At 33.9% G+C, this 25,138-nt stretch overlaps 3 protein-coding genes across 4 annotated transcripts; 2 read left to right on the top strand and 1 right to left on the bottom strand.

The window, feature by feature from the left end:
• On the bottom strand, nucleotides 1-5,357 carry LOC130630277 (zinc metalloproteinase nas-14-like). Of its 2 annotated transcripts, XM_057443824.1 has the most exons (4): nucleotides 3,117-5,357; nucleotides 1,257-1,444; nucleotides 953-1,034; nucleotides 1-847 (listed from the first exon to the last, which is right to left on the bottom strand). In XM_057443824.1, exons 1-4 carry the CDS (start codon nucleotides 3,329-3,331, stop codon nucleotides 454-456), a joined length of 879 nt encoding a protein of 292 aa, XP_057299807.1. In that variant the 5' UTR covers nucleotides 3,332-5,357; the 3' UTR covers nucleotides 1-453. The 2 variants fall into 2 exon arrangements, with proteins under 2 accessions (XP_057299807.1, XP_057299727.1); XM_057443744.1 differs by having other exon boundaries at nucleotides 1-1,034.
• A 4,415-nt stretch (nucleotides 5,358-9,772) lies between these two features.
• LOC130640275 (protein PFC0760c-like) lies at nucleotides 9,773-12,534 on the top strand. Its single transcript, XM_057447139.1, has 3 exons — nucleotides 9,773-10,004; nucleotides 11,576-11,817; nucleotides 12,049-12,534. The coding sequence occupies exons 1-3, from the start codon at nucleotides 9,953-9,955 to the stop codon at nucleotides 12,499-12,501; spliced, it is 747 nt and encodes a 248-aa protein (XP_057303122.1). The 5' UTR covers nucleotides 9,773-9,952; the 3' UTR covers nucleotides 12,502-12,534.
• A 7,202-nt stretch (nucleotides 12,535-19,736) lies between these two features.
• Nucleotides 19,737-22,036, top strand: LOC130640291 (uncharacterized). The gene is made up of 2 exons (XM_057447140.1): nucleotides 19,737-20,244; nucleotides 21,302-22,036. The coding sequence occupies exons 1-2, from the start codon at nucleotides 20,063-20,065 to the stop codon at nucleotides 21,492-21,494; spliced, it is 375 nt and encodes a 124-aa protein (XP_057303123.1). The 5' UTR covers nucleotides 19,737-20,062; the 3' UTR covers nucleotides 21,495-22,036.
• The last annotated feature ends 3,102 nt before the right edge of the window (nucleotides 22,037-25,138 follow it).

Below are 25,138 nucleotides of genomic sequence, written 5' to 3'. Positions count from 1 at the left end.
CGCGGAAATTAATTCTGGTAGGGCAGTTTAAAAAATTAAAACCCGATTTTCCGAAACTACTTTCTTCGACATTGTATCAGATACTTTAAATAAAATATCACAAAGATTATCTAGATAGAACAACTAGCTACATGAGCACAATTTGCGATCATCTTCGACTCAATACTTTCCTTTCTCTGTGGATAAACAACATGTTTCCATAAGATACATTGGATGCGCATGAAAGGCTTGGTAAAGGTCTGCTACATTCTAATGTTCTCTACGACGTTAAAATAAAGTAGCGAAAAACCCTGGTTTATTTACTTTGACTAAGAAATGAAAAAGCTGCAAACCAAATGTCCATAGTATTTTCTTATGTGAAGGAGACTGAAAAAACACCACAACTTCATTTCTTCCTTAAATTTTGTATTCCTTTACATGTCATACTTTATAAAGAAAGATTACTGACACCAACTAGCATATCGATGAAATCTTTTTCTGGTTACGAAAGGAGCATTCCACTCTCCCAGGTGGAACTTGCGTCTTCGGATTGGTTGCTATTGTTGTTGAGCTAGAAGCAGTTGTTGTTGCTTTCCGCGACTTTGTTGTAGTTGGCCTTCTTGTTGTAGTCATAGTTTTTTTCGCCGTTGTAGTCGGCTTTTTCGTTGTGGTTGTCGTTGTTGTTGTGGTTGTTGATGGTGTGGTTGCTATTGTCGTTGTTGATGGTGTTGTTTTTGGCATGGAAGGGCATTCGTAAAACGCATTCAATTGATATATGTCGCTGGCAGTTAAAACGTTTCCTCCAAGTTTTCGCGATGGATCAATTTTCCAAGTAATTGTAGGTTTTTCATTTTTTGAGAAAGCGTTTCTAAACACAAAACTTGATGACTTAGGCACAGTTGGTATACGATGAAATAAAGGGACAAAAAGAAGAAACAAAAAAAAAAGAGTTAAAAGGAAAAATAAGTCGCACCTTGGATAATGCATTATGCTATCTGGATCGTACGGTGAATTTAGGCTGTTTGTATTATGAGAAGAAAATTGTTGCTCCTTTCCTAAAAACCCGTACAACACTATTAGTCTGTACTGAGAGGGGTTAGTGCCGTTATTATCAATTCTATAGAAACTTGAAAGTACAAATGGAGCACAATACAGACGTCCGTCTCCTGCTTCACATGTACTGTATAATACTTAACGTTTGGTTAAGAATAGGTAAAGCACTGTGAAAACCAGTGAGTGCTATATTATAAAGGCCAGGCTTGAATACATTTTTTTACCTTTAATAATGTTTTCTGTATGTATATTTACGTACTGATCTCTATCAATTCGTGATTGTTCGTGAAACATCCCCAAAGCATGCAAAAATTCATGAGTTGCAATGGAAGGAAGCGTGCACGAAAAGATTGTTAGTGACAGCTCTTGACCCACTCCAGGACCGCTATTCTTTCCGATATAAGACCAACAGCTTTAAAAGAAATACAGTATTAGAAGTACACAGGTCATTTAGTAGTACAGGCATTACAGGCATATACGTTTTCAATTTTCCATAGCAGAAGAGATATATTTGCATTTGAACTTGATTCAATATGAACCTGGTACTCGTTTTTTAAAATGAAACAAATTTTATTGAAAAAAAAAAATTGTGTGCTTTGAGGACATTCACATTTTTTTCCACAAGAACGCCTAAATATCAGCTGGAGCTTGATGTTTTTATTTTTTTACATTTTCCCAGCCCCAAATGTTCTTAATGTTCCACAGGCTTAATATAAACACGGTAAAAGAATTTGAATTGTTATATGGTAGCAAAATTCAGTGGTACATTGCTGAAGATGGAGAAACCGATGACGAAACTGATCTTGAGTGGGAAATTGAAAAAAATTATTATACCTTTAACAAAGCATCAGAAATAATAATAGTTAAAAAAAATTTATTTTTTGCTTATTTGCGAAAGTTTTTCCGTGAAATTTGTTCAAAAAACCGCAAAACGTTTTTTTTTTTATATACAAAAGTTTCTGCCTTTAAAGTCTAGTTGATTTCATAAATGTATATCATAACTGACCTCACATTTAAATAAAATATTATTATCCTTGACTTAAAAAAAGATCCGTTTACATGCAGATGGTGATAAAGAATTTGTGGATGGGCACTTACGTTGTTGTCAAAAATGTCTATTCGTGAAAAAAGGAAAAAATCTTTAGAAATCTTTATTTTTAGAATTTGCTGACTCGCATTATTATGTTCTTAATCTAGCTACATTGTATTTCAAGGCTGATTCGGTTTTTAAAATTTTTGCGAAATCTTAGCTTATCAACTAGTTTCTCGTGAAAAAAAATGCAACATATTGTTCGTCGTGGATACATCTATACGATATGCCGTACAAGTAAGGACGGGCATGAAATCATGCCGGCATGAAATTTCATGTCGGCTTCGACGTGTGAACAGTTATAGGTTTTCCTTAAGACACCGAAATGAACTCATGCCGGCAGGAGTTTCATGCCGGCATGAAAAAATGCGTGTAAACGGGGTCTAAATACGGTTGTGTCCAATACATTGTAGCAGTGCGAATTACCTGTAAAATAAATATCTATTAAAAACGACAAATTTCAGAATTGAAATTTTTAATACCTGTTTACTAATTTTCATCCACATTTTTCGAAATTGAACTCTAACTGCCATTAGAGTAGATAACAACGGTTAGAAACAAGCTAATGGCTTCTCATGTGCGGGTAACATAGGCCCACCTGGGAGTAGGTCTGCTATAGTTTGCTGAAGTGGAATGAATAAACCATGGCATCATTAACCCCAAGCATCTTATTCTATTTTTATATCATATATTTTATATCAACGTGTTAAAATACCGTATTTACTCTATCATTTCTGCATTAGAGTTTCCACCTTTGAGATAAAGGCTGGTTTAGTAGAGAGGCGGAAATATTAGAGATGCGGAAATATTAGAGAGGTGCAAAATATTAGGGAGGCGGGATTATTAGAGAAGCGGATATCAGAGAGGCGGGATTATTTTTTCAAAGCTTTTACAATTAGTTTATTTTCACACACATCCTGTCTCGTTGAGAGTGTGTTTTCGCTTTAGAAAACTATAGCATATCCTGTAGAATTACAAGAATAGGCAGACTTACCCATCACTACTTAAAATGTTAAGGTAAGGAAGACTAGTTGGTGGCGAAGAATATTCTCGAAACTGAATACAGCTGACAGCTTCTATCCCACGCATAGCTTTCCTGATAACATTTTCTTTTTGATCTTCCGCTAGAAAAAAAATGCATTGGGAATATTTAAAAAAAATATTGCAAAAAAGCATTGCGGAGGCAAATTGATTCACAAAATGATGCATTTTTATTTACCTGAAATTGATAAGGACAAACAAAGGAACTATAATGTTACATCTGTTGAAAACAATACATCAGTTATTGACACATCCGTTAATTGTTACATCTTATAACTGAAAGAAGCACTGCATATTAAAAAGCATAGGCCTCTTCTTAAGAACGAACTAAAAGCGTCTAGGGAATTTTTCTTATTTTCTTAATTTTATTTCGTCACTAATTGACCATTTTATCGTCTTTTTAAGCAAGCCTTGTTAATAGATTTTTAGTTGCCTGAAAGATGTACACGTTGTTGTATGAAATATAGCTTTTTATAAAAAAAAGTTTCATCTCGTTGCTTTCAATATCGAATGCAGATGAATTTATTCGGACTAAGTTTTCTACTATATTGGTTCAAATTATTAGCTGGTTATGGTTTTGATAAACCATTACGTTGGAGTTTTAATTCACCGATGAATTCCTAAATTACTAGGGAATTATAACTGCCTAAGTCTTAAAACACTAGGAAAATATGACTGCAAATCCTAATTCACTAAGGAATTATGACTCTGAAGTCTTAATTCCCTGCTTCCTTATTCCCCATTACACCGGATGTGTTGATTTTTCTGTGCTTAAAATTTTGTGATAAGGAAAGAAAAAGGTTTGTGAAGCAAAATGGTGACTAACATTTTTTTTTCAGCAGAGCTTTTGTCAAAGGAAAAATGCTCTCGATTTATTCAAGGGCAGTAAAAAAAAATTATGACTCATTTAGGGATCCGAAATAAAGTTGCGATGCAGTCATTATGGGCAGAGACAGACGACTATTGATAAGAAGTGTCCCTGCTGACAGTCAATGAACATCCAGCTTCATATACTACGAAATATATAACGAAACTAAAAAGTATCAAATCAAGTATTTGCGCTAGCTATATCATACTAGTCGTTAGCCCGTGGAAAAATTTACGGGTTTGCCCGTCCTATTTATACCGCATTGCGTGCGTCTCCCTACTTATGTAGCTAAGCTACCATTTTGCTTGACAGACAGACAGACAAACGTATTACAATAAGGGTATTACAATATAGATGTATAGTATGCAGTGTTGAAACCTAAAGAACAATATGTACACACACAGAAGTACAATGCACGAAATTCCATAAACATAACCATATACAGTGTCTATCATCATTGGTTCATTATTGTCTAGAAACAATTATTACTGATACTGTTTTATGCAGGTACAATGCAGAAGCAAAACAAACAAACTTACTATTAGCTTCAATCTCTCTGGAGATTTAAATAAAAATCTTAAATTTGAAGGACAATGTTGCAACAGGGCACTGGTAGAGAACATGGAGACACTAGCAGAGAAAAAGGAAGATCGCGCTGGTAGAGAACAAGATAGAACTAGTAGAAAACAAGAAAATACTTGTAAAGAAAGAAGGATGTAAAGAAGGATTATATGCGGAAAGTATTGACTAAATATCTTGCAAAAAAAAGGTTCAAAAAAACCACAGGAACTCGCTTATCGCTATAATGTCGATACAAAATATACCTTGTTTGCTATTGCACGCTTAAAATATGGGCTAATGAATGATATTTTCCATTCATTTCACTCTAAGTGTGACGCGTAAACTTTAAATCATCCAACCAACTGCGCATGTAAGAACAAAGAGGTGTGCACTGTTTATTTTAGAAACCGTTTCAATAATTTGAAAAATTCATAGCTTTGTGATGAAGGGCTGTTGTTTGATTATTACACATTTTGCGTTCGCTGTTTTTTTCTCTATCCCCATAACAAGAGGCGGAGAAGTAAATGCATAATATATACTTTCAATTTTATATACTTTCAACTCTCAATATTGTCAATATGTCAAGAACAGCAATACAGGGCAAAAATTATATTTTACTTACAAAAATCATCACTTATTACGTACGGTACGACGCCATTTTCCCATCTTAATTGCTTGTCGCTTGAAAGCCCACGTACGCTAACATTATCAGATTTTCTTTGTTCGTTATCGACACGTCGGATGTCACCTTCGATAACATTTTTCAAATCTACCGAAAAATATCCCTTGTTAAGTTCCAGTTAACACTCTTAGAACATAGGTTTTTGTAAGTTTTAACTACCTGGGTCCCGTTACACGTACAGTTTCACCCTAAGTTTAAAAAAATTTAGGTTGATATGCGAAATGAAAAACTTTAAGAGGAGAAGAAAGCGGTGTGGGTTTTTTTTAATATTTTGTAAATTTTTTTGTTAAATATTAGTTTTAAAATTTACATTATAGAACAACTGTAGAGTATGGAGCAAAAACTTACCAGTGGTGAAATGTTTATAATTTCACCACTGGTAAGTTTTTTTGTAACCCAAATCCCAGGGTGAATCTCAACCCGTCTTCATGTAATGGGCCTTTTTGTGTGGAGTTTTACACATAACCTTATTACAAGGTAAAATTTGCTAGTGTAAATCACTTATATTTATGTTTTTAAGATTTAGAAAAGGAACAATAATTTGCAGTTTTAATACTTGCCTTTATTAACTTTCTCTATTACCTCGAATGGTGAACTATCCTTGGAAATAGGAAGAGATGCACTAACTAAAGGGAAAAGAGCAAGGTAAGAATGCAAACAAGACGATAGCCTGCTGCATGGCAGCATAATATTTTGGTATTACAACAGATATATTTGTGTATAACACTTTTCATTATATAAATACATCTGATGACTGATATTAAACCATATCTAGATTTCTTTTCAAAGGAAAAAAAATCCGCAATGTTTTAAGGGGTGAAGGCTGCAATTGTACCCCAATTATTAATTATTTCAATTATTTCATCTTTTTCCTTTATATATTTGCCTAATTTAACTTTATAATGTCAAGGATAAATATATTTACATTAGAATAAATCTTTTTTTTATAAAGCTGTATGTTAGAAGTGTTATAACAAAAACCAGCTTCGACAAAAGTTAAAAATCCCATTTTTGTTTTAGTGGCGTCATAGTGTAAAGTGATTTGTGGTTAATCCTAACATGCTACTATATGTAAATAAACATGCACTAAACTTTCAAGTGTTGCAAAGCTGATGGAAAGATCTAGTAAGACTTGATCCATCATCTTTGCAAGTTTACTTGCATCTAGCTCAGGGGATGCAATTTTCTTTCGTGATTGTTTCAAAATATATAAAAGATTACTAAGGGGATATACCACAGCTAAGTTCTTTATACTAAAGATTAATTGTCTGATTTTAGGAACGAATTTACCACCAAAGATTAAAGGGTTATGTTTGATTTGTTTGATTATAATTTTGCATATCAGAATGTAAGGCTTGATAGTAGTGAATCCTTTTTCTCAAGGCTAGAGGTCTTATAAGGTAATTTAAGAATTTGTTAATCTGCCCTTCAGTTAATACGCTAGATTTAGCTGCTTCGCCATCGATATAATCTTCTTTGATCAAAAACTCAAAGAAGTAAGTTCTCCTTGATAGTAGTAGGAAATGAGTCAGCATTCCAAAAAAAAGTGTATCAAGACTTACAATGAAAACAGATTGCCAGTATAAACACGTTCATCTTTGAAACATACACCTGTTGTAGCCCAGCCTAAAACCACTCAAGTTACTTTAATTATCAGCATTTTTGACTTCCTTTACATTATTTATCATAGTAGCTACTAACTTCTCTAGCATCAAAATCAATAGAAAAATATCAATTAAATTTAATACCTTCCGAAATTATTATAAATTTTGCTCCGTCAGAAAACCAAATGGACAGTAAAACGGTACCAGTCTTTTAAAACGCACCTTGCAAGGGGTCTAAATAAAATATCGCGTAACAAAAATTTTTAAACTTTTTAACATGGTTCATCGCTCATGCTCGATTGTTCCGGTCAATAAACTTGTCCTTGTTAATGTCGTTAACATTGGTTTTCCATGCCGAAAGTAATGCCAAGCATGCGCAAAAAAACTTTCTTTTTAAGGCCTATTAATACCCGCATTCTGTCTGTTTCTGAGCGAGAGAAAAGTCGTCAAACGAAACACAAAATGCGATATATAAAGGACATTCAATCTCGTGGATTTATATAAAGACTAAGTGCTTGTGTATATATATACACAAGAAATCAAAAATGATCAGAGAAAAGCAGGAAATTGTATATCCTTAATCGAAAACACATTCAGCGGTGGTTTTTGTCCAAATATTGCAAAACTTTTTCGAGGGTCAAATTAGACCAATCGAAAATCTGTGATCGACTGCCTGAAGGCGGTCACCAGGTTGATCCGAAATCTCGCTTTGTAGCTAGGGTGCCATGTTACCCAAAACATTAGTCTATTGTTATGGAGATAAACGAGATTTCACGAAAACTTCTCACGAAAGGCAAATCTCCATCATATTGGCCGTTATTTATAGCCAATTGCACAGGACGATAATCAACGATAATTTTCACTTCACCCAGATAAAAAATTACCTGATGTCATTAGTTGTTGGTGGATGTCGCTAGTTATCGCTCAGTGTGAACTACGCTTTAAACTACAATATCTTTTCACACATTTAGGTCGCATATACACTTTAAAATAGAAATTTCCTTTTATTGGCAAGGCATTACCAAGGTGTTCTATTCACCGTATGAACTTTTCTACTAACTTTCTGATAACTGGAGTTCGATAAGCGGTCGTACCGGTGTTTTTACACTGCCCTAGTTTAGATTTTATTCAATGATTAGTTGCGAACGTTCTAGATCGTCTTTTTATCACCGAGGGGCGTAATTCCAGGATCTTTTTGACAATAGCGATGCGGAACATTAAATCAAGGACCACGAAGTCCGGCGTAATTAGCTTGTTACAAAAAAATTAAACGCATAACGGCTTAATAAGAAACAAAAAGGTTTTAAGGTCATATTATTTACGAAGACCACTGGAACCTTTTAAGTTACCATGCAACACTGAGTTGCGAACGATACCATAGCACCTTAGTGTGTTTTATACATTCTAAAGATTGTTTGATATGTGCAGAAATAGTTTCAATAGATTTTATCACTTACATATCTAAACTTTGGCAAGTGAAAAACAGAAGGAAATGAAAATTGAAAAGATAAACAGATTCGTCTGTCCAGGCATTCTTGTAGAATATTGATAACACTTTTGTTGACCAATCGAAAAATCCACAGGGATATTTCGAGCATCCGTAGTTTCAAGTAATAATTTACCTTTTTGGGGATACAAATTGGTAAAATCATATCGCATTTTCTATTTCATACATGAATATTCTATATATCTTTGACTTCGTAATCAAGCAGAGGAAAAAAGTAGGACTATTAATATAGAGACTAGCTGTATTAACTATCTTAATTCTGTAAATTCTTGAAGTCACTCACCTATGTGGAAGGTTTACAGGAGTACACTCATTAAGATAGGCCTATGTCCTTTTAATAAGTAGCATTCACGCAACTTTGGTATCTTGTTGTCAAACCATACTAATCTGTCAAGACAATCAAAGAAAAATATTGGTTACATAAGCACTTAATGGGTGCAGCTACTTAGCTTGTAAAAGCACAAGAGACATAATTTCAGGGCTAGCTTAGCTATATTCTAAACCCAAGCTAGAGCTTAGTTAAAGTCAGATTGGTTAAGATAACACAAAAGGAAAGAGTGAAGTTGCCTTGAATAAAGTGCCCTGATATCTAGCTAAACAAATAACTCTGGCTAGTTAGTTCCTAATCCATGATATGCATTTGTTTATCTGAATCTTACATTGCGTCAACTGAAACTTTCAATAAAGCTAGTAAACGCGATGAAACGTCCATCTTAGCATGTGGAAACATAAATACGAAGAAAAAAGAGACCTTCCCTAAACAATCCACACAACAACTTTTAAAGAAGTCATCGTTATGATAGGTCTGATTTCTGCGTGTTTATGGCGCGAGAAACAAGCAGATTGGCTAGCTTTAAGAATAGGATTATACACGGTATATGCAACACTTGTCGTTTTGTGCATATATAATACTATACTATATACGAGTAATGAGATAAAACGAATAGGCTGCTTCTTCTCTTGGCTGAGTAAATAAAATTCTGATACAAAATGATAGTTGCCACGTCAAAAAACCTAGACACTTGATAAATCCTGAAGTTCAAAGCCTTCCAAGCCTTGACAAACAAACCTGTTTCTTTAAATTTGTTTAGATTTAAAAAGCAATAGAAACTAGGCAGTAGCACGTGGAAAAATCCACCGGAATTCGCTTGTCACAACAAAGTGCATAAATACATATCGCATTTGTTATTTCTTGTACCCGTAGCACAAATTTTTTTTCGCTAAAACTGATATCATATCATACGGATATTTTTAACATAGGGAATAGAGACATCATCACAAGTTAAAATCTCCCAATAAAAATTACAACAGGCATATCCTTGTTTGGCGCCTGTTGGAATAAAGAGTTTTATTTATTTCAATTACTTTCTCTTTCTTCATTATTATAAAAACAAAAGTGATAAGAAAGTACGTATGGTTTTAAACCAGATAGCGGAAATTTTAACTATCACGGAAATCAATACATAAATAATTAATGATGCGAGTACTTTGTTAAATCGTATTTAAACACAATAAAGAAGCCACGATTCTTTTTTTGCTGGGAGTGAGGCTCTTGGAGAGTCTAATCATGGCTTCTATGTTGGGACTGTGTTTAGCAGCAAGCTTGATGGCAGATTTGAGTAAGCGAAGCTATTTATACGTTAAAATACTGCATGTTATAAAATTAACAAAAATGTGTTATTTTTTTAACTTTTTCTTTTCCTGTTAGAGTTTCCTGTTAGGAAAAACATTTCGCAACACAGAAAGTTTTTCTCGAAGAATGTTTAATTGCTGATGTAAATAGCTAGTTAAATTAAGAGAATTTCTGACCATGTATTAGGAAATAAATGTGCTGTAACAAATGAAAAAATAAGTAAAAATAAAGAAAGTAAAAAAATAATTGTATTCTTGTATACACAGAAAATTCTTGGTTAGGATTAGCTATCATCCTAAAAATAAGTCACAAAATAATTTGGTTGTGACGAAAGTTTACGAAATTTTTCCGTGACGATATTTTTTTAAAAAAACGGTGTCTCATTTAAAGTCGCTTTTACCTTCTTTTCTTTTTGCTATGGAATCATAATTATTAGAGTTATATAAATGTTTGCATTTATTTACATGAATAGATGCAAATACAAAAAAAAAGAAAAAAAAAGTAAATGCCAAAACAATATCTCACCACATGCCCCTTTATTATCTTTCGAAACAAGCGCAGACACTATCTACAACGTCGGTGTTAATAACTTTTCATGAAAGCTCGTTATATGAAAAGTGAGCCAAAAATAAAATGAAAGCGACAACGTGAACAAAATCAAAATAAATATGGCTGCTGTTCAAATTGCAAAAGAAATGCAAAACTGACAAATATACTTTGAAATACACAAACTTTAGAAAACTATATACGCTTTCTGTGCGTGTTTTTATCAGAAATACTTGCATATATAATATTATAATTTAGTTAAAATATTTGACTTTCTACCCGCAAACCTAATTTTTTTATTTCGAGCCATATAGAAAATGACATCATTATTATTGGGGGTTTACCCTGATATGCGCATGCGCATTGAAAAAAAAATACATAAATGTTTTCTCTGTTGTAGATAGCCCTACTAGGTCGCTAAAACGTCGAATTTTTAATATAAAAATTTTACTGACAAAAGCACGGAGAAAAAAGTTTCTTTGTCAGTTTCACACTTTTTTTTACAACATATGACAATAGCCAAGTTAGTTTTGATTTACTTCACGTTGCATGCGGAAGCAAGTATTTTATTAGTAAAAAAAGGGGTTAGAAAATGACCAAGTTGTTTTTCACGGCTAACCATTTACGTCGATTATATTTTTATGCCGATTTTTGTTTTTCCTTTTTATAGTACATTTTTAGTTTATACTTTGAGTAAAAATTGTTTTATTAGAAGGATGGTTGTTTACTAACCATTTCCATTTCCAAGGGAACATATTAAACAAAAACAATGGTATTTTATGAATTATTTGGAAAAAGGAAATGTGGCAAGTGACTAATATTTTTGCCGACCTTTAGAGGCGAGTTTTTAACCGATAAAATAAAGTTTTCTGGATAATGAAAAACTAACCGCATAACTCTTCCTTCAAGGCAAAACCACTGTTACCAGCAGGCTGGATTTTGTACATTACAAAGATATGAAAAGGTTAAGGTCTGAGTTCCTACATTGTAAATGGAAGAATATTTTTTTAGATTTAGCTATACGATGCTATGCTGGTGTTTCCTTTCAAGCAAATCGATTATTATCTACTGTAAAGCAACACAACTGCTCGTTCAGCAGCGATAAATGTCGCGCAACGACGCTGGTTTATAACGATAATAACGCTTATGGATTTGAAACCCACACAAACTTCATATGCGATAAAAAAAGATTTCCTTGTGACATGTGGTGTCAGATGCAGATGTCCATTGATCATACCATCCAAACATGCAAGGTAAACCTCGTAACCAAATCTTTTATTTACAACTAGTCGTTAGCCGTGGAAGATTTCACGGGTCTGCTGGTCCTCTGATTTCTGCCCGAATTGCATAATTCTCGCATCACCATTTCGTGCATCCTTGCCCGCCTGTTAGCACGAAGTAATTAAAGTTACTTAAAAGGGGTTGAAGGACTACATTAGTCATGTGCTAGTTCTATTTTGAGAATATTTTTTGAATATTTTTAGACCTTTTGCTGTAGTACGGATTTTTGTAACAAACCAGCCGATAACATCCATCTAAAGGGAAATACTTTCAAAAATAATAGTAAAAACAACGATGATGATGATGACGATAATAAAGATGATGGAGATGATGAAAATTTTAGAAAAGAAGAAAGTGATAATGGTAAGGAAGAACAAAAAAAGAATGACGAAGTAGATTATGATGGAGATAACGATAATAAGAAGGGTGATAAGTACAAGGGAGGTGAAAATTATAGTGGAGATACCAATTATAATAAAAGTAATGATGAAGATGATGAAGAAGAAGTTATTGAAGCAGAGATACCATTTCTTCTTGACAAAGACAAAGAAAGTGCCACCAAAAACCAAGTTACTGGAAATCAAAACAATTCGACAAAACACTTTTCCAATGTAACTTTAATTTTCTTCATGACCTTATATGTCATTATTTTGTAAAATGCGATACGACAAAGAGAAGACTTTAGTACATATTGTTATAGGAAGTATATAGCCCCAGTCTGCTATACATGCTATTTTCTGATCACGGTTAATTTTAGAACTTTCAGTAAAAGCTATTTTTTTTAATCCATTACGCCTTTAAGGGCGCAACATTGTCAACGCTCCGCCAAATTGTTGGCGAAATATCTTACCATAATAAGCGTGCGCCCTGTTTTTACTCTTAAGGTGACAGTCACCCTTTTTTGAACAGCTACATTATTTACTCAGTGTTTATGTATAAATGCATTTTTTTACTATTTCTCCAAATTATGGACGTTAACGCATACAAAAATGAATTTGACTTATTATTGCTGAGTCAGCAGAAATTTCCAAATTTTAAATTAGAAAAAAACGACAATCCCCAACTTTTTACAACCATTTATTTACCAGTTTCTATTTTTAAATGAATTTTGGGTTAACCAAGTTCAAAAAGGTGTGCGGAATATTTTTGTTCATTCTTAATTTTTAAACATCAGGAGGCTTTTGTAATTTTTGAAAGATTCTTCAACTTTTTTCTCTACTGCATAAAACGCTGTAAAAAGCAAAATATTCAAAGTAACATTCACAAAATTAAACTTTGATTTATTTTTTGTTGATTGAAAATTTAAAAACCATCTCTTAGCAGAGTATTAATAGTCATAAATGACAGCGGTGACAACAAGTATAATGGACTTTCCGAGATATACATTCACTAACGAAAAACGTCCAAGCAACGTATACAAGCATTAAATCCTGAATTGAATTGTAACTAAATATTAAAAGGTTAAAATAATTCTGTTCAATATATATTTGTAAATATGCTTTTTTTCACTCTCATTTCATTTGAACCTTTGAAATGTAATGTGATGATGCTTAAAAATATTTTGATTGTTTTAATGGTAAGACAGTTTTTTTCTTTGTTTTTCATAATTGCACATTTAAATTACAAATAATTTATTAAAACTAGTCGTTAGCCCGTGGAAGAATCCAGGGGTTCGGCCGTCGCAGCTAAGCTACCATTTTGCGTGACAGACAGACAGACAGACAGACGTATACGGGCATTATAATATAGACTAGTCGTTAGCCCGTGGAAAAATCCACGGGGACGCCCGTCCTTTAAATTAAGCCGTTGCAACAAAGTGGACAGAAATATATCGCCTTTGGTATTGGTGCGCATTTTAAAAATTTCGTGTTTCCGTTACGGGACACGGCTTTCGCGGACACACAGACAGACAGACGGAATACGGCTATTATTAAAGAGATATTTCACAACTAAGTATCTACATATCTTTTTAACAACAATTTGATATAATTTCTATGACTGTATGGGGTGAAAATAAGTAGGTTTTAGATGTACTTACCAGTATTTATCAAAAATAAGATTTTTGACTTGAGATAACTAATAATATTTTACGTACTATAGCAGTAACAGAATTTTATAACCTTTGTTTAAGTTTTTTTAAACATAAGAAATATCTGTAACGAGCAACAACATTTTTTTCATGTTTTGAGTCTCTTTTCCACAACATACTACGAGCTTCGAACGATAAAGTTTGTTATAATGAGATGGCGCTAAATTTAAATAAGTATACAGACCGAAAACATTCAACAACAATATCAATTTCTTCAGTACGTTCAGTAGTAAAAAGTAATAAAAATATTTTATCACATTCTGTTTTATATTTTTTGCTATTTTGTTTATTCTGTTTCTTGATTCATTATTTTGTGCGTATTGACCTGTTACCATTACAACAAGGAGAAATATATTTCATTGTTTTTTAATTTAGACCCCCGTTTGACAAATGTCTAAAAATACTGTATTATAAATAATTCAGCACTCCCAAAGATGTAACCAAAACTGTTATTTTTAACGGACTGTTTTATATTTTGGATCTAGTGTGTTGTTGTTCTGCAAAGTTATAGGCAACAATTTTACCATTTTAATGTGAGAAACATCAATACCTTAAGAATATTTTCAATATCAAAACATTCTTAGTCTTTGTCTCTAGATTTTTTTTTGTTATGAAGGCTGAAAATTGAATTATTATGAAGCAGACCAAGCCAGCCGGTCTGGTCTTTAAAATCAACACTGTGATCATGAACTTTTACTCAGCAGTTCACCTCTCCTTTAACTCGCTTTTTTATTTGGTAAAGGTGATCAGGAAAGTTGATGCATATCGTAAGTATATTTTATTTAAAATCAAACTGACATTGTATTGGCAAGAGACATTACACTCAATTAGTATAACACCATTGTGTACTATCATACTGTTAAAAACATGTAAAAGGCAAAAGTGTTGGGCTTTATCAGCCACGTTCAGTGCATCAGATTTAGCTAGTCGTTAGCCTGTGGATGATCTACGTGAGTTCACCCGCACTACTTTCAGCTACCATTTTTTAGCTCACCAACAAAAAATTGTCAAAGTAACATAGACTAGTCGGTGGTTCGTGCATAAATCCACGGCTGTGCCCGTTATTTATATAACGCATTGGGTGTGTCTCGCTACTTGCAATGCCATTTTGCGCAGAGAAAGACAGACGATGCTCTTATTAAAGAGACTAGTCGTTGCCCGTGGAAAAATCCACGGGCTCGCCCGTCCGTTATATTTAGCCGTCGCAACAAAGTGGATAAAAATATATCGCATTTGATATTCGTGTTTCCTTAACATCATTTTCTAACTCAGCGGGGGGTCCGCGCAGAGACAGACAGACGACGGCTATTAATATAGAGAATAGTCGGTGATGCTTGAATAAATCCACTGCTTTGCCAGTCCTTTATACACTGCATTTCGTGTGTCTGGGTACTGCGCTACAGTTTAGCGTAGAGACAGACAGGCGACGGCAATTATTATAGAGATATACACAAAAATTAACACTGCAAAATGATTAGTATGAAACCCAACAACATCTCACTTGTTTCTGAACACAGAAAGTGTTACGTCATTTTCTGTAACATCTACGCTGTTTGCTGTCTGTGAGCAAAAGATTGTAGCAGCGACTAGCAACAGGTAAATCCATACGAATGTTTCCAGCGACTTACGACTGCGTAATACAAATAAAATGGAATAAATTATTTATGTAATTCACCGTCCCAATGAAATACGTTGACTAACACAATTCTCCATAAATTACTTATGAACTAAAAGCTCTATTCAGCATACTACTTCCATTGCAAAAATATTTTTGCGACATATTTTAGGTTGTCTTTAAACTTGTTATAAGACCACATGAAACATTTTAATTCCAGGCTGCCACCCCTTCTTTCCCTTCTCTTGTCCATACTTTCTTTATGTCCTGTTTAAATAAAATGTCAATAAAGGAATAAAATGGTAGCTATCAATAATTGCAGCACTGTTTCTGTTGCGTCATCAACTTTTGTTCTAGAACGAACTTTTCGCATTCTGTTTAAAGATTTTGACAAACAAATAAAAGTTATTTAACATATTTTCACGGTTATACTTAGTTTGCATGGCACAATCCCAAAAATCGTCAAAAAAACCCTAGTTTTTCTTGATTTTCGAGTAAAATCTTAATAAAGTATTATTATTTTGTTCAAACATTTCACTGCAGTTGTTACTTGACCAGCCATAGGCAATAGATAACAGATCAGTTTCGGCTTTACCTTTTACATCACTTTAACTGGTGCAAAACGCGCATCTTTCAGGGCATAATATTTTCTGGTCCAAGTTTTGCTGCAGTCCAGCTGGTGCAAAATTCTCTTTAACCGGCTGACCAATCCAAGACCATTATTTGGGTGATTCAGACATACACTTGTGAATTCGGTGAAGAAGATGGCAGTCGTGAAGCTTCGTACACTCTACAAGTTGACATTTCTATACTAGCACAAAATGGCTGGATAAGTTAGTTTACAAAGTTACTAGTATCAGGTATATTGTTTATGCTGTAAGAAAAGAAAAAAAAACAATTTTAAGTGAAAGTAACAACTTTGCCAACTTAGATGGATAAGCTTTTCATTTGATTTTTAAGCCAATTCAACTGCTAGGGTGCGTTAATTTTTGTGCACTGACACGGACCCGCTGGGGTAAGCTTACAACGCCCCCCCCCCCCCTCGAACTCCAATTGGGCCTTTCCTCGAAGCTAAGCGCTGAATAGGTATTACATTATACCGATTTCAAGGATTTTATTTAGGGCGTAGTGGCAGTGAAATATTGCTTTTGCAAGTGTGGGAACTAAAAATTTGGTAGGTCTAACAGATCAGTATAAAAATCGGTAAATAGTATATTTAAAAGTCATAACAAAGAAGGCTAATCAAAAGGATACTGGCTGCAAGAGAGAAGGTAGGCGGCAGAATTCCACAGTGACGAAAAATGCTCGGTACTAGAGGAGCTGTTGTTTCTCGAATACCGATTTGGTATTTATATTATTAAAAAGAAAGAGTAAATGTTTTTTTTATCATTACTCTTTTTTAACACAATGTTTGTAAGATATTTTTGTTGGTGATTTACCTCAAGTTCTTTTAAATTTTAGCACAATGCGTCGAAGAGGATGGAATTCCAGTTGCTGCAAGAATTTATAGCAAAGGTGCTGATACTATGACAGAATGTATTAGTATTTGCTATAGATACCAAACGGAACATTATAATAACTTTTACAATGGGATTTCTTATCACCCCAACGTGTGCAGATGCTTGGCCAACATGACGGATATCATACCCATAAGTCCAAATGGAACAAAAAACATGCATTTTTGGACCTCATGTTGAAGGTAAGAGAATGTTGCTAAAAGCCAAATGTAATTAGGAAAATAAACAAAAGCAGGCAAAAAAAATTAAAATTGGGAAAAACTAAAATTTTAAGAAATTTAAAATTCTTTTTATGTCTTTTGAAAAACACTAGAAACAAAAATTTCAGCACAAATTATAAAGCTGCTCTTCTCCAGGCGCCATATAAAAATAAAACGAGAACACCATTGTAGCCAGCGTGGTAAGAAAAGTTACTTTGGTGACTTTTTGGCGTCGTAAATTTACAGCTAGAATCTTTGTGATAATAATCTTAAACAACAAAATAGAATTCTTTAATATTCTCATTATGTTCCCTCGATTGTAAATGGCTTCTACGTTTTATTCCGTTTAGTGCTATTATGGCCTCCCTACCGTACTGTTTGCATTCGATGCACAGTCATCAGAATTGCGAGCCAGAGACAAAAATTGTACGTTACACACTACATGCCTCTTGACGTGTTAAAGTTAGACTAATAACATGCTTCCATTCTTTAGAGTTATCACTGACTTTATTGGAAATGCCTGAACAGTATGAGATTGAAGCAGGAAGAAAGAACACGTCTTTAGCATGTCATACACCAATATGCTTAATCCTTCGTATCAAGTACTCAATATAGCATCCCTGCCTAACAAAAAGAGGCGATGTAAGTATGTTAGAAAGGAATGATAGTGAATTTAAAGTAACAGCATGTTTAAAACCGTTTATGTTGATACAAGGTAAAAAAAGTCAATATTGAAAATCTCGACTTGCTGAGATCAGTTGAATGGTACTTCAACTCTTCAATCGATTTCAACAAATTAACTTTTAGCAAGCGAATAATTTTCATCATATTTTACATATATCTTTTGTGGTTTAGCGTCCTGGTGTCTACTACCCCAATTTACTTAGCAACATGTGCCTACTTATGTCTATTTTATTCAATTTATTTAAGCTACAATTTAATTGGCGAACTTATGCACTTTTGTCTTCTACTTTTTCCACGTTCCAATTTTCTTTTGTCTCCCTGTTTTCAGCCTTTTCTCAGCGTTCTGTTCCAATTACCATGTGTCTTGACTTATCTTAAGTGTGGGATTTTATAGTATTTTATTAATTGTATTATATGTATAAATTTATCATAACTTATTTGCAAATAACTTTTAACCTTTTCTCTTTTTTTTTTTTTTAAGGAGAAGAACCATTTGTAAATAATGGAACCAAATACATGATGATGATGATGATGATGAAATTAGCCTAGAAAAAAGTTAGCAGATAAAAAAACCCAAATTTGCGCGCAGTAAATATTTGTGCATCGCTACTTGGTGCTTTCTAGGCGCAAGGCTGTGAGTTGGCATTTATTCCATTTGTATAGGAATTTTTTTCTCTGCGAGAGGACTTATAAATAGTCTAAAACACGAGGTGCAAGAAAATTAAAATTTTAACAAAAATTAGGACCGAGTAAAATTTTGTTACGTATTGAAGTATGAACCTATGTGCTACTATTATAAGATTTAGAAGATTTTGACCATAACTGAAAACAACGCTCTGTACATGTTTGCTTCCAATGTCATTACTCTCATCCGTTTACGGAGAAATAGATTGGTTTAGCTGCTTTTTCTCCGTTTTGTTGTTTTCAGTGGAATAAAAAATTTAATTTTTCGTCTTCTCCCGCGTATTTAAAAACCCCAAATGGCGATTTAAAAAGTGACACGTAATTTTGAAACTTATATGGGATTTTTTCTGTAAAAAAATCTTCTGGAGAATATTCCTAGTTACATATATATTTACTTTTCTTCACATCCTTTAAATTTTTTTTTTAATAAAAAGTTATAATCTATTTTCCCTAAAAATAGTTTGTATATGTTTCAGGGCTTTAGCGATGTAATATTTTCAGCAAAATGCAGGCATTGCTCTAATTGAAAATTTTTATAGTGCATCTATTGTGAGCCGAATATGATAGCTGCCAGTAGCTGCCATATTTGGTTGGATTTTTCCTTAGGGTGAATTTCCGTGGATTTCCACGGGCTAACAACAAATACTTGTAATTAATTGACCCAATTTTCAAACGTTTGATATTTATTGCTTCTCGTTCTTTTCCCGCATTTTTTGACATAGCAGTCTATAACATATCGTTTGTGAGTGGAATATTCACCAGGTGGAAATTTGAATTTTTTTCAGCTTTCTGTGCCATAATCACTAAAAGGGTTAAATTGACCCAACGTTATTAAGTAACTGTGTTAAGTAAATTTTAGAAACAGTATGACTTTTAAAGAATTTATGCTTTCTTTTTTGATTTAGCATCAGCCATAACTGGTCTGGTTTACATATATAAATATGACTATAATCTTCCGCGTATAAATGGACGCTTGTATACTGCAGCAAATGATTTCGGGGTAAGATACACATACAAGGCGTCAATAGGGACCATAAATTTGTTTAACAAAGCCAATCTCACTGGTAATCAGTTGCGCTATAGAACAAAGTTTGAGGTAAGTTTCCTCGTAAAATCTAAAGAATTCTGTTTCGTTAAGTTAGAACCATATGATAGCAAAAAGCAATACTTTATTACATATTGAACAGTTACATAACAGAAAAAGACACAAAACCGGTATTTATGACATACTGATATACACTTTCGGGTTTATTATGTTGTCGTTTCGCAAAACTCCGAAAAAATACATTCAGCTTCAGTCTAAAAACCCGTGTAGATAAACAAAATATTTCTACTACTTAATTCTGATAAGTAGTACCAACAGTGAACACTTAACGAAGCGACTAACCAACAGCATAATAAATACGATTTCCTATTTCTATTTTTCAAATGGGAGACTCTTCAGAAAACATTGACATACTATTTGTGGCTTTTATTGTGAAACACCGAAATGATTATGGAATGTACATTCGTCATGCTTTTGTGACTCAAATGCAAGCAAACGACCAATCCCGTGCAACATTGAAGCCTTTCCCTTTGTTTCATTTTAACAGAGACCAACAACCGATTGGGTACGTAATCATCTAAATTTTTTTATTTATATCAGCAAGATGAATTTACCCTTGATTTGCGTAAGGAAATTTGCACACCATTTACCGAGCATACGCACCAAATCTTAAAGGGGATTTTCACGAAGCGAATTGAACGGCGAATTCGACGGCGAATTGTATCTGAGCATGCGCAGTTTTGTTTATTTTGATTGTGCATCGAAATATTCGCTTCGCTGAAAAGTAGAAACAGTTCCTACTTTTTCGCGGCTAAAGGTTTCGCTGCTAGTTTTTGACCAATCAGAACGCGGTTAACTAATGTAAACAATGACTTTGGCGCCTATTTCATTTTGTCGTGAAAATTGAAAAGCGAATTCGCCATCGAATTCGCTGTCGAATTCGCCGTCAAATTCGCCGTTCAATTCGCTTCGTGAAAATCCCCCTTTAAGGAAGACCAACGTACGAACGAATAGCCAGACTAATGTTCTTGATAACATCTTTATTATTATTATTATTAATATTATTTACCCAGGATAGCCTCTTCAGTTCCTATTGGTACTGCTATCAACGAGGGTCCTGCGAAGGGGTCCTAGCGCATTTAAAGCTCCCATTTGAGCTACGAAAGTCGTGAAAGCACAGCAATCGCTCAACTAGACAACCGCCTAAGATATCAATTCTATTCTCATGCTGAACGCTAAGCAGAAAGGATAGATTCACACTTTTATAGTCTCTGGCATGACTCGGCCAGGGTTTGAACCCAAGACCTCCCGCACTAAAAGCGAACGCTCTACCACAAGGCTATCAGTCGGGCTATCTGTTTATTTTTTCTGTGGCGAATTTAATAAATTAAATTGGGTTGATTTTTATTCCTAGGTTTGAAATAGAGAGGGGGGTAGTTTCTCATTCAAATGGTGCTACACGTCACCTTTGAACACATCATGTATTTGAGTTATTCTGAATTTATTAGAAAGTTGAGTGGGGTTAATAAAATTAAATCAAAACTTTTCGACAAGTAAGCGACTGAAAAAGAACGTTGCACTATAATGTATCTTTTTAAAAGTAAATAAACTTCTTGTTTTAGATATACAGAATCTATCTCAGACATACATATTAGCAACGAAGGGAATGCAACGGCGACAAATTATACCTTGGAATTACTTTTTCCGTCGATTGTTAATTTGAAGGATTTGCCTGTAATATCTTTTGTGAGTAATTGTGGATCGAGTGTCAAAATTGAGGATGTACAAAAAAAAGCATTGCGACTCAGGGTATGAGAATTATTTCGACTTAACTAAACTTAAACGGTGTTTAAAAATAAGAATTTGACTCTTATTATCCAAATGCTATTTTCATGTTAGTAATTGTCAAAGCCAAAAATTGATTTTCGATTTGTTGTTTAGTGGGCTACCTTGCAGAATCAATAAATTCACTGTATGCTTCTAGTGTTTTTTTAGTGAAGTGGTTGTTATCTATTTCGTTCTATACTGCCTGTCTTTTTCTGCCTAAAAAATATGGATGGCAAGAAACTGCATATATTTATAGACCTTTTTTAATGTTTACATTTTCCGCGGTAAGCCATTCTGGCTCTAATAACTGTGTGCCAGGCAGAAAGGTGCGAAAGCTTGCTGATGAATGGTCTTTCTCAGCTTTTTTCTATTCAGCGGAAATGTTCTTGAGGCTTTAAAATATCTTCCAGTGTTGATGGACAACTTCTGATCGGCATAAATTCATGTAAAGTCGTAATAATACCTTTGTGCAATGATACAGACTAGCGCTGGTATTGTTTTGCCTGCCACGCAATTGTTAAAGCCGAAAAGGCTCACCGCGGAAACATTCAAAAAGGTCTATATGATCCGCGGTAAAATAAGATTGCACCGCAGAAAAACTCAAGGCTATGTCGTATTCCGAGTATTAGATTTAGCCAACATGGACATGTTTCAAACAAGTTTATTTATTGATGCTATAGCATAAAGTTACCAGCCATTTTGAACATACAGCTGAAATCTGGATGCTAATGTAAGAAGCCAGTTGTTAGCTCGTAGTTTGTGGGAATCTTTTGTTAATTAGCAAATATTTCTTGGGTTTAAGGCAATAAATAACAAATTAAATTTGATAAATTTTCTCCGTGATCTTTGTCAGTGCATCTTCAGATCACAACTAAAAACGTCTTTCAAAATGCATGTACAAAATGTTAAAAATTCTCTTGATAAAAATAAAATGTATAAAAATCGTTTATTAACAATAAAAGTCGTTAAAATTTATAATATGTTTTCCCAAATTTCAGATAATCGTCTTATTTCATCTTTTTTGTTCAATAAATCCGATTTGTGTTGTTTAATCGCTAATGCCTCTTTAAATTTTCTTTTAATAAAATTGTTTTCCCTATAGATAATTTCTATTTTCTCAAAGTTCATTTCGTGTTTTGTTTCTTTAATGTGTTTGGACATTCCAGAGACGTGTTCTTTTATTCGTGTTGTCAACTTCCTTCCTGTTTCTCCTATGTAATATTTTCCACAATCTACACACGTTACTTTATATACAACACCTGATTCATTGTCTTGGTTTCCGTTTTTTAATATTTTGTTGCCTTTTACAACATTTTTTAGCGCTTTGTTTTTCGTATGTGTTAATTTTACATTAAATTTCTTGCATACTCTGGCGATTTGTTCTGAGATGCCTTTTTCATAGGGTAAAAACAATCAAATTGAATTCGTGTCGTCATCTGTCTGCTTTCTTCCATTACATTCTTTGTTTAATGTTTCTTTTATCGTTTTTGTTACGATGTTCTTAGGAAACTCATTTAATTGCATAGTTTTTTGTATATAATTCAATTCTTCTTTGAGGTCTGCTTCTTCTGTGCAAATGGTTTTTGCTCTTCTCGTTAAAGTTTTAATTGTCGATAATTTTACGTGTAAAGGTTGGTTTGACGTATAATTTGTGTATTGTCCCGTATGCGTAGGTTTTTTATACACTTTTGTTTTCACTGTATTATCATCTTTTCTCATTATTAAACAATCCGAAAATGGGATCTGGTCATCCTTTTCTTCATCAGCTGTGAATTTTACCTTTGAATGAATGTTATTCAGCTCATTTAAGGTGTCCCCGGTTTTATGTTTTGTAACAGTGAACGTATCGTCTACTTTTCTTAGCCAAATTCTTGGTGCGTGTAACAATGAGTAGATACTATTTTCTTCTATTCCTTGAATGTAGATTTCGGCAAAACATGGCGACGCAGGTGATCGGATGAAGAGACCATCCGCCTGGTTGTAGAATTTGTTTCCTATTTTTTTGTTGTACATCATTTACATATTCCGTGCATCTTTTACATATTTCGTGCATTTTTTACTTACTTCGTTCCTCTTTTCCATATTTGGCGTGTAAAGCCAACAGCCAGAAGGTGGTTATTTTCGTAGGCTACACTCGTGTGCTTAATATTTTTGGAAAAAGTCAGTTTTTAGCTATTTTTTGAAATGACAAAACATCATCTGCTGTCGAATGCTCTGCAGGAGAAAGGCTGCGAAAGTTATGCTTGGGCAGATACGTTGAGCGGGTAAGGAGAAAATGCGCTAGTCACAGGTTGCCTGTGAAGGTTCAGGAAATCGAGAAAATGGATCATGCTGACGTCAGAAAAAATTATCACAGTTTGAGGTTTCGGATCTAACCATATAACCTGATCCTAACTTTAAAGCGCGTGAGTGTAACATGAGGCCATAAGTCATTGCCCATGGATGTTATTTTTGAAATTAGGCAGTCATTATAAAAATTTTTGAACACGATTGTGGAAGATAACTTGGCATAATGAATTGCTTGGATCTAAAGAAAGCTGTGGAGAACCATTTTGAATACACAAACTGAGAACGGCTATTAAACCATTGACTAGTCGGTAGCCCGTTGATAAATCTACGGGTGTGCCCGTTCTTTATATATCGCAAACGTCGTGTTTTCATAGCACGAAGTTTTTCTTGCAGGCAAGCAGAATACGGCTATCTTATGTAATAATACGAAGTGTATGTGACGGTCAAAGTGAATGTGTTTATTTTTTTGTGAAGTCGCCGAAATTTCTTTGAAGTCGCCGAAAAATGCATGTCTAATATGTTAAATTTTCTCACGTTACGGCGCGACGTCAATAATACTACTTTAACGTCAATCTATATAATTATACGCCAATTCCGTGTGTCTGTCTGTCACTTTTGCAAAGTCCATTATATTTTTCATAATTTTCTTTAACAAATTCTATAAAACATCGCCTATAGAATTGTTCTACTTTACCGTTAAAATATAGTATTAACGTCAAAGAAAAGTATATTAAATTAATGAAGCCATTACAGTGCACCTAAAACTTTGAGGGCTAATAACTTGGAAACGAGGTGGTGACGTCAATGCTTTTTCACTGCATGGGTAACTAGGGACCACCTGGGATCAATTTGGGTAAGTTTCCCGAACCTGGGTCCCTAAATCCGTTTCGGAATGGACGGGTTGATGACGTCATCAAAAAACCTTTAAACCTTGATATCTCTGCAACCGTTTGTCAAAAGTACATAATCCTATACATTATCTTCATCAGCGTTTCAAGATCTATACGGTGAAGGCAACAGGTATACAAACTTTTTTTAAAAAAAATTTCGGTTTGGATGGGGTCATTGCTGACGTCAGCAAAATTTTTAAAGCCTTATATATCCTTAGGTTTTTGTCGAAAATATATGATCCTATACATTATTTTGATCAGCGTTTCAACCTCTACACATTACAGGCAACGAATAAACTAAATTTCGTCGGTTTTTTTGTCTAAAAAAATCTAAAACAACCTATTTTTTTATTGTCGTTCTGCTTAAAAGGATTTCTCCACGGGCTTTATTGACCAGTCTTATATAATAATGCGAAGTGTATGTGACGGCCATAGTGGATATCTTCATTTTCC

This window comes from Hydractinia symbiolongicarpus, chromosome 1 (genome assembly GCF_029227915.1).
Source record: "Hydractinia symbiolongicarpus strain clone_291-10 chromosome 1, HSymV2.1, whole genome shotgun sequence".
Taxonomy (NCBI): domain Eukaryota; kingdom Metazoa; phylum Cnidaria; class Hydrozoa; order Anthoathecata; family Hydractiniidae; genus Hydractinia; species Hydractinia symbiolongicarpus.
Note: the sequence above shows the minus strand (reverse complement) of the source record. Positions and strands in the feature narration are given on the sequence as shown.

Bases quoted from the DNA above. Each gene is read 5' to 3' on its own strand.
- LOC130640275 (XM_057447139.1), top strand. From the start codon at position 9,953: ATGGCTTCTATGTTGGGACTGTGTTTAGCAGCAAGCTTGATGGCAGAT. The intron at 10,005-11,575 runs GTAAGCGAAGCT...ATATTTTTTTAG, and splicing joins AAGCTTGATGGCAGATTTGA to ATTTAGCTATACGATGCTAT. The intron at 11,818-12,048 runs GTAAACCTCGTA...GAATATTTTTAG, and splicing joins ATACCATCCAAACATGCAAG to ACCTTTTGCTGTAGTACGGA.
- LOC130630277 (XM_057443744.1), bottom strand. From the start codon at position 3,331: ATGCATCATTTTGTGAATCAATTTGCCTCCGCAATGCTTTTTTGCAAT. The intron at 1,445-3,116 runs GTAAGTCTGCCT...TTTCTTTTAAAG, and splicing joins AACATTTTAAGTAGTGATGG to CTGTTGGTCTTATATCGGAA. The intron at 1,035-1,256 runs GTAAAAAAATGT...ACGGGTTTTTAG, and splicing joins TACAGAAAACATTATTAAAG to GAAAGGAGCAACAATTTTCT.
- LOC130640291 (XM_057447140.1), top strand. From the start codon at position 20,063: ATGGGAGACTCTTCAGAAAACATTGACATACTATTTGTGGCTTTTATT. The intron at 20,245-21,301 runs GTACGTAATCAT...TTCTTGTTTTAG, and splicing joins AGAGACCAACAACCGATTGG to ATATACAGAATCTATCTCAG.